This window comes from Petaurus breviceps, unplaced genomic scaffold (genome assembly GCF_028583685.1).
Source record: "Petaurus breviceps papuanus isolate PSGF00001 unplaced genomic scaffold, PetGlider_PUasm1.0 100, whole genome shotgun sequence".
Lineage (NCBI taxonomy): Eukaryota > Metazoa > Chordata > Mammalia > Diprotodontia > Petauridae > Petaurus > Petaurus breviceps.
The window spans coordinates 57,475-66,895 of NW_027185573.1; the positions used below are offsets into that span (position 1 = coordinate 57,475).

The 9,421-nt window shown below is 52.8% G+C and overlaps 1 protein-coding gene across 4 annotated transcripts in view; it reads right to left on the bottom strand.

Moving 5' to 3' along the window:
- Positions 1–9,421, bottom strand: part of LOC138141635 (nuclear receptor corepressor 2-like) — a 219,162-nt gene that overhangs the window by 49,489 nt on the left and 160,252 nt on the right. For all 4 annotated transcript variants that reach the window (XM_069102584.1, XM_069089876.1, XM_069096477.1 and 1 more), the window contains exon 6: positions 5,764–5,877. In XM_069102584.1, coding sequence (XP_068958685.1) covers positions 5,764–5,877 — 114 coding nt within the window. The remainder of the gene's footprint in view (positions 1–5,763; positions 5,878–9,421) is intronic.

Here is a 9,421-nt window from a genome sequence, read left to right on the forward strand (position 1 = left end):
CGGCGCTTTACTCACTGTGCCACCTAGCCGCCCGTTGAATGGATTTCCTTAAAGGCAACAGAAAAGGGACCAGTGGACAGACCGAAAGTCACACAGTGGATGGAGGCTGGAGCTTGAGTCAGGAGGACCTGGTTCGAATCTCAGATATTTATTGGCTGTGTGACCTTGGGAAAGTCACTTAATCGTTGCCCATGTCTTCTCCTCTACAAAAAGGGGGAAATGATAATACCTACTTCCCAGGGTTGTTGTAAAGATCAAAGAAGACAGATCCAACAGTACCACTTCTAGGGCTGTATCCCAAAGAAAGCATAAAAACAGGAGAAGGACCCACACGTACAAAAATATTTATAGCAGTTCTTTTTGAGGTAGCCAAGAACTGGAAATTGAGGGGATGCCCGCCAACTGGGGAACGGCTGAACAAGTTGTGGTATACGAATGCAATGGAATACTATTGTGCTATGAGAAATGACGAGCAGGTGAATGTCAGAAAAACCTGGAAAGACTTAGATGAACTGATGCTGAGTGAAGTGAGCAGAACCCAGAGAACTGTATACAGTAACAGCCAGAGTATGAGGACTGACTTTGACAGACTTAGCCCTTCTCACCAATGCAAGGACCCAAAACAATTCCAAAGGACTCACGATGGAAAATGCCACCCATGTCCAGAGAAAGAACCATGGAGTCTGAATGCAGAGAGGCAGGCTATGTTCTTTCTTATTTTGTTTTCTTTCTCATGGTTTCTCCCATTCGTTATAATTCTTCTATGCAACACGACTAGTGTGAAAATGTGATTTTAATAGGAATCCATGTGTAGAACCACATCAGACTGCCTGCCATCTTGGAGAGGGAGGGGAAGAAAATTCAAAATTTATGGAAGTGAATGTTGAAAACTAAAAATAAATAAACAAGTTGAAAAAAAAGCTCAAACAAGACATTTGTAAAGCACTTTGCAAACCCAAAAGTACTATCAATGCCAGCTACTGTTATTTTTAATGGATGATATTAAAGATGAGGAGATGGAGAGGGTGGCAGAGGGAGAAGGAACTCCCACCAAATGGCCCTGATCACCTGACTGCCTGCAGTCCCTCACATGGCTGCCAAAGTGACAATAACCTTCCGTGGCTCCCTCTCACCGCCAGAAGCAAACATAAAAGCCTCCGTGTGACTTCCAACTTCTCTCATCTTCTTACACCATCTTTTCCCTTCACATACCCAACAATCCAGGGACACTGCCATCTTTGCTCTTACCCACCCCAGACCCTCCATCTCCACTACCCAGAACTGTCTCCTCATATCCGCCTCTGGATTTCCCACGCCTTCCTCCTCTGCCCACTTGTTTGCATGTTGTTCCCCCCTTCAGACTGTGAGGCCCAGAGGGCAGGCACTGTCTTCTGATTCTCTCTATAGACCCAGTCTAGTGCCTGGCACACAGCAGGTACTTGTTAAAGGCACAGTGTGCCTTTTGGAGCAGACGGTACCATTGCATCCTACCACGTTCCTCACTGGGCTCCACATTTTAGGAAGGGGAGGGAAGACCTTGAGACCAGGCCACAAGAGAATGCCCTGAAGGCACTGAAGTTGCTATTGGGAGCTGTGACCATGATGTTAGAACTTCCTCCAGTTTGAGAGATTCTGTGGGTGTGGGCACCACAGGAGCGAGTGTGAATCCTGACCTTATTATTTAATCCCCATGGAGGCTTGTTTTCCTCAGCTGTAAAACCAGGGATTTGGCCTAGATTCCTGCCAGCTCTGGAGCTATGTCCCCACACCCCCTGGAGATCTGAAAAACTGGGGGATTTGGTCTGCTTGGCTCCAGAGAGCAGAGCCAGGGTTAACTGGGGAGGGGTCCCAGAGATCGGCAGATTCTGGCTTTGCATCAGGAAAATCTCCCCTAAGGATTCACACTGTCCAATACTGTCCGATGATCAGCTGTGAATGACATCCAAATCTTAGCAATCCGATGATCCAAGACAGTTCTGAAGGACTCCTGATGGAAAACGCTAACCACATCCAGAGGGAGGACTATGGAGTCAGGTCGAAGCACACTTATTTTCACTTTCTTTATTTTTCTCATGGGTTTTTTTTTTTTTCGGTCTGTCTTCTTTCATAACATGACTAATATGGAAATACGTTTTGCATGATTGCACATGTATAACCTGTATCAAATTGCTTACCATCTCAGGGAAGGGGGAGGGGAGGGAGAGAATTTGGAACGCAAAATTCAAAAAATGAATGTTAAAATTTGTTTTTACAAATAACTGGGGGAAAATAAAATATCATTTAAAACATAAAAGAATCGGTGCTGTCCAGAACCAGCAGAGGATGCCCGGGGAAGCAGAACAAGGGATCTTCATCCGGGTTGCACCAAAACCGGAGATGCTCATGGGCAGATTTTAGGGCCTTCATGCCCTTGGATGAGAAAGGAAATCTCATCTATACTGGACCATCGCTGGCTTCCTTTGTAATCATACAGATTTTATGTGTTACTTTAAGGACATGATTTTAAGAAAGGGTCCAGAGGCTTCCCCAGACTGTTCAAGGGGTCCATGTTTCAAAAAGTGAGGTGAAAGCTCCCCAATTTAGAGGGACCATAGAATCCTAAGTGTAGGCCTGCAAGGGACCCCGTAGCCCAGGCCCCTCGGTTTACAGATGAGGAAAGTGAGGCTTGGGGAGGTCTCTGTGGCAACTGAGACGGGAGGCCAGGCCAGGCCTGCGGAATCCAAAATGTGTACTCCCCGAACCTGAGCACCCTTCGCACTCTGAAACCCTGTTGTTTTGTGATCTGATGACTCTGAGGTCTCGGGAAATCCATGACCAGTGGGCAGAGGAGCCAGCATGGCGCCTGGGGCGGCGGTGGGAGTCTGCTGTCTTTGTCCTTACCCACTTGAGCCGGAGGAGAGGAAGGCCAGCTCTCCCTGCTGTGAGGCCTCTATCAGATGCACCTCTCACCCTCCCACCCCGCCCCCTGCCCCCACTTCTTTTTTTAGTTGATTCTTTAAAAAAAAAAGAGGAAGAAGAAAAAAGCTCAGGGTAGAGATGAGGAAACTCGGGCTATTTTCAGAAAGCGGATCTGAGAGGAGAGGGAGGGCGGTCCTCTGGAATCCCTCCAGCCTTTCCCCCAGAGCCTGGGGCCTGGTGTGAGGGGGCCTTGGGGTCCCCATCAGCTCCGGCCTCAGTGGCCTAAGGCCTGGGGCTTCCCTGCTAGCCCAAGGGCCTGGAGCCCCTAACACTCATCAGAGGACAATGGGGAAGCCCCTTCCCACTCTGCCTGGTACATGGTGAGAAGCTGGGATGATCCCAGCGGGAGATCAGGATGTCCCCAGCCCGCTGCAGGGTCTGGGTCATGCCACCCCTGGCCTGCCCACAGGCCTGCTCTCCCTGGGAGAGAGCCCCAAGGGGAGCCCCCTCCTTTTCCCACGCATCCACTAGATGGTGCTGTAACCCCAGGGACCAGGAGGGCAGGGGCTCCCACCTTACCACCCTCCTCAGCCCCCACCTCCTAGGGATGGGGGGCGCCTTGTGGGTGGAATTCAAGATGAGACCCTCAAAGGAATTCTGCAGCTGCCTCTCCCTCCCTCTGGGGCTACCACTCATCCACCCACGAGGCCTTCCCTTCCTTCTAAGCCTCAACCAAATACACCCAGGACAAGGGTGCTATGGACCCGTGAAAGCAGGGAGCACTGAGCCAAGGAGACCCCAGTTCAAATTCTACCTAACTGTGTGACCCAGAATCCTCTGCCCGCTTCAGTCTCCCCAGCTGTACAATGGGGATTATAATAGCTCTCAGAGTTGTTGTGAGGATCCAATGGGCTAATATTTGTAAAAAGTGTTCGGCACATAGTAGGTACTACATAAATGCTTATTCCTTTCCTTACAGCTCTCAGCAAGCATTTATTAAGTGCCAACTGTATGCTAGATATTCTGCTAGGCCCTGCAGAGGAAATGATGGCATGAAATGCATAAAGTACTAAACTTAGATTCAAGAAGACCTGAGTTGAAATTCTGCCTCAGATGCCTGCTAGCTGTGTGGCCTTGGCAAAGTCATTTAACCTCTTTTGCCTCTGTTTCTTCATCTATAAGATGGGGATAATGACAGCCCCAGTCTTACACAGTTATTACTGGGATCAAATGAAGTCACGTGGACATTGCTTTTTGACCCTTCAAGCACTACAGGAATGCGGCCAGCTGCTGTTATCTGTGTGAGGGGTCAGATCTGCCCAAGGACAAGGGCTCCGGGAGGAAGATGACCCAAAGCCAGTTCCTTTTTGGCAGCAGTCAAAAACCACAGGGCGTGGGGATTCCCATGACTCCCAAACAGAAATAACTGAGCCCAGCCTTCAGTTCCCAGTATGGCGACCTCTTTGCCAGGCTGAGAAGACGGCTCTGGGAGAGGAGGACATGGGTACCAGGTCGCCAGGCGGGAGTGGGGCCAGAACAGATGGGCCTGCCTCCCTCCAGAAGGGGCATCTCCTGGGCACTGCCAACACCATCACTGCTCTCCGCTCTAGGACGCTCTCCAGCCACCGCGCTGGCCACAGGACAACCCCACAGGTGCCCCTGAGATGCACAGCAATCACCAGTCAGCCAACAGCTGTTTACTTAGCATGTGCTGAGGGCCGAGCACACAAGACCAGAGCCCAAGTGTCCCCCCAGGGGAGCAGGACGCTCCTCGCACCCACTGCTACCTCCAGGCTCCCCTCCTCTGGGCTGGGCATGTCCAAATGTGTCACCAGATCCCAGCCCTCAGGTCTTTCTCCCTCATCTCCCTAGGTGGGTGGCCACTACCTGGATCACACTCTCCCCTCCACCCCAACTGTCCCGACCTCTGACTTCCCAGTCCCTTAGTCTGCTGGAGGCTGGCGACCTCTGACCTGCTATCCATCTCAGCTACAGAGAGAGATGGTCAATGGCCATGGAACACATGCCCTCCCAGAGACCAGGGCTGTGCCATGCAGGTACCCCCGGAATACAGTGCCTGCTCCCTTCAAAACTAACCAGCAGAAAGCCCGGAGCCAAGGGCAAAGGGCTACATGCAGATGCAATGGATGTAGGGAGGGAAAATCCACACCTTCTTAGAGCCAGGCTGCTAATTTGCATTTTCTCTGTGCTGGGCTCACTTCTACATGCGCTGTGAGCACAGTGGGTCAGCCGGTCAAGGAGCCTTTATTACTGTGCTCAGTGCCAGGGATACAGGAGGCCAAACGTAGCCCCTGCCCTCAAGGAGCATGCAGCCCAGAGGGGCAGGCACATGCCCACAACTCTGTACAGGTGGGAGATGAGCTTGAGGGGAAGCCCCCAAGTGACAAGCACAAAGCCTCCCACTCCTGCTTCTTGCCAGAAATATCCTGGTCGAGCCAGGACATTTTAATGGCAGCTTGTATTTCAAAGAGCTTTCCCATTGCAATTTCCCTGACTCTCTCTAAGCAAGGGGGGGTCAGGACAGGCCTCCTACAGAAAGGGGGGTCTGAGGTAGGCCCTAAAGGAAGCTCAGGAACCCAGAGGGAGAATCCCAGGCCTGTGAGCCACCCAGGGAGGAGTCCTGGGGACCCCACCACTTCCACCCTGTATGAGGAACTGATTCCCAAAGCAGGCATGGGGGGCTCGGGACAGGCAGACCCTCAGCACCACCCCTCCTCCCCAGCCACAGCTTCAGCAACAAACCAAACAATGACTTGTAGAGGAGGTCTCCAATCACCACCCCGAAACACCTTCCCGGCGGCCTCTGATTTGCCCCACCCACCCGAGGGTCCCATAGGCGCTTACCCGGTTCTCATCGTAGATGATCTGGACCAGGCTGCGGTGTTTGGACTCGATCGGTGGAGGGGACACTGGCTTCTCAGGCTCTGGGGGCTTGGCGGCTTCTTCTTCCAGCTGTTGCTACAGGGGAGAAAGACGGAGAGAAGCCACTGAGCTTCTGGCCCCAGGGCAGGACCGAGGGCAGCCTGACGACACGCAGAGTGGCAGGTCACGGGGGGGGGGGGGGGGGGGGGGGGAGAGAGAGAGAGAAAGATGCCCCTCTGCTTCCTCCCCGCCACCCCCTCCTCCACCGGGGATGAGGAAGTGAAGCCGCTAACCATTTCCTATGAGTCATGGGGGACTCAGATGGGAGATAAGCCCAGGGACTGACCACAGGACCGCCTGGGGCTTATGTCCACTCCAGCTGCTGGTCATGGACACAGGGACCTTGGAAAGAGCAGAGGGATCTCCAAGGGGGAAGGGGGAACCAGCCCCACAGAGAGTCCGAGCCTTAAACCACAGAGAGCTTGCTTTTTAATCACTGTTAATGATGAAAGCTCATGCTTGTAACAGGCTCCAAGACCTCCAAAGTGCTCTGTGTGATCTGAGACAGCTCTGAAGGACTGAGCATGAGAAATGCTTCCCACTGCCCAGAAAGGACCTACGGGGATCTGAATGGAGATCCAAGCAGGGCTTTTTTTTACTATATTTTTCTTGGTGGGTTGTTTTGGGGTTTGGGGGAGGTTTTGTGTGTGTTTTCTTTTGCAACGTGGCTAATATGGAAATATGTTTTGCATGACTTCACATGTATAATCTAAATTAAACTGCTTGCATTCTCAAGAGGGGAGGGAAGAGGAGGGGAGAATTTATAACTCAAAATGTTTAAAAATAAATGTTAAAAATTTTTTACATGTAATTAAGAAAAAATAAAAGAGATTTAAAAAACGCTTTATATACATCCTTTCCCTTGAATTTTGCAGCTCCCCTTGGCCATGGCAAAGCCAATGTTATCCCCATTTCACAGAAGAGGAAACTGAGCCACAGCCACAGGGCCATGAGGGGCTGGAGGCCTAACACCAGACTCCGTGACAAGGACAAGGACTCTCACATACAGAAGGGCTGGGGTTGCCTTCAGTTTAGATACACAACCAGTGACCAGTGATCCAAGGACAATTACTGCCACCTAGTCCATCTCCTACCTCCGTGCCTTCGCATGGGCTGTGCCCGTCACCCTCACCACACCTGGACTATTCTCCCTCACCTCTTCCACCTTGCAGAATCCCTAGCTTCCTTCAAACTACCACCCAGGTGTTACCTCGTCCATGCAGCCTTCCAGATTCCCCCCAGTTTTGAGGGGCAAGTGACGGGGCCCAATGAGTGAGAGCACCAGAGTCAGGAAGACCTGAGTTCAAATTCAGCCTCAGGCTCATGCTGTGTGACCATGGGCAAGTCACTTCATGCCTCTCTTAGACTCAGTTTCCTCATCTGCCTAAATGGGGATGTTAACAGCCCCTGCCTCCCAGGATCCAGATGACAGGTCCAAGTGTTCTCCAGACAGACCATGAAGGCCACTGCTGGGGTTGTTCTCTCACAAGATCATCTTGCTACATGCACAATCTGCACAGAGGGTGGTGTGCATTGGCCAGGACACAGCAAGGAGCAGCTCCAGGACCAGCTGCCCGAGGCTCTCTGTGGGACCAGCCATGACCCCTTCCCTCCATCCACAGACCCCCCAGAAACTAGAACCTCCTCGAGGGCAAGAATTACACGGTGCTCTTCTCTGGCCCTGTGGCAGGATGGAGATGGGCCAGTGCCAAGTGGACAGAAATAACCCAAACATCCCCAGTCTCCAGCAGCAGCACCTGGGGCTGGAGGCCACTGAAGGTCATAGAGGCCAGCCCCCTGACTCCAGCCCCCATCCTACAAGTGTCCTTCGTGGCCAGCTCGCCCATCCTAGGAGCTCAGGGCAGGGGAGGGGGCGCTTTCTTCTAGTGTCTATGGGAGCTCTCCCGGGCTGGAAAAGCCCACCCTCAGTCCCATGGGCTTTTCAGCCTTCCAAGAAAAGCTAGTGACCCTTGGCACAGGCTCCCCAAGCACCCACTCTTTCTTAAATCCCTACCATGAAGTCAGGGAAGGAAAGCGCCTCCCAGAAACCCCCCCACAAGCAGGGCCCCTGGCATCACATCAGGAAAGGGAGGGCAGCGGGGCTGGTTACCATCCTAATTAATTACACTAGAGAATCTGGTGGCCAAACAGGAAATTAAGGCTTGCTCATTCAAGGGGGCTCATTAGAGCCCCCAAATGTGAGTCTAATTAAAACTGTAATGCTGCCCTAAATTAGTGCATCCCTTTTCCACCTCTCCACAGTGTAATAATTTGCAATTAATAATCGGCATTATTGAACTGGCTGCCACTACTCCAGGAAATGATCTGCCTGACTTGAGCAAATCTGGCCCCAGGAAAACAATTTTGGCAGGGCGGGGGGGGGGGGGGGGAATCTGCAGAGAAGAAAAGCAAGGCCCAAAGCCTGTGGAGACGAGAAGAAGGGGCACACAGTGCACAGAGAAGCTGACTCTGCCACCCTGGCAAGCTGGGGGCCCACCTCCAGCCCACCATGGGCTTTTCTGCTCCACGTGTATATGCAGGCTGGGCGGCCGGACCAACGGTCAGGATCCCGGGAGTGTGAAGCCCGCCTCAGCCACTGCCCCTCCCTCCACCTCAGTTTCCTCATCTGTAAAATGAGGCTAACTATGATACCCACTTCACAGGGTCGTGGTGAATGGGCTAATGTGGGGCGTGATGCAAAAACCTTACAAGCTGACCTCTCAGCACCAGCCCTGGATCTCATGTCCTTCCCACCTCTGCAGTCTCTAGCCCCCTCCCCTAACTGTCCACCCAAAGCATCCAGGATGGGTTAAAAGCACATGCAAGAATTCTAAAAGAATGGAAACGCCCTGAGGGTAGGGGCAAGACCCCCCCCCCCAAACCGCCAAGACCAGGGGGTTTCAATGGCACAAGGAGTGCCAAAGCAGCTCAGCCTCTCCTCTGCACCACACAGAGGTCCCTGGAGCCATGGGACAGCAAGTGACTGGCCCAAGTTCCCACAGCCAGGGCCAAAAAGTGGGGCCTGAACTCAGGTCTCCCGCCTTCTCGGCCTGCTCTCTGAGAGAGAGACAAGAAAGGGAAGCAGCATCACCCACCAGGAGCTAACTGAGGGGCACGCAGAAAACAATGTGAATGTAATGCCCAGGGTGAGAAGACCTCCGCACAGGAGGGATGGTGGGGCCTGCTCTGGGGCTTCCAAGGCAGCCAGGGCAGCCAGCCCAGGGAGGCCGAGAAATGCTTCAAGGACCCAGGCAGCAGGAACAGAAGCATGCAGATCTGGGCTCTGTTTAGGAAAATGGCCAACAGGCGGCGCTGCTGGACCGCCAGCCAGCAGACCTGGAAACGGGGCTTGGGGTTCAGATGCTGCCGGCCCGATGCACGGACGACCACCCGGCTGAGGGGGGGTTGCCACTCACCCCCAAAGGAGGGAGAGAGAGAGACAGACAGACAGACAGACAGACAGAGACACAGAGAGAGAGACAGAGACAGAGAGAAGAGAGAGTGTGTGTGAAAGAGAGAGGGAGGGAAGAGGGGGGAGAGAGAGAGTGAGAAAGAGTGAGAAAAAAAGAGAGAGGAGGGG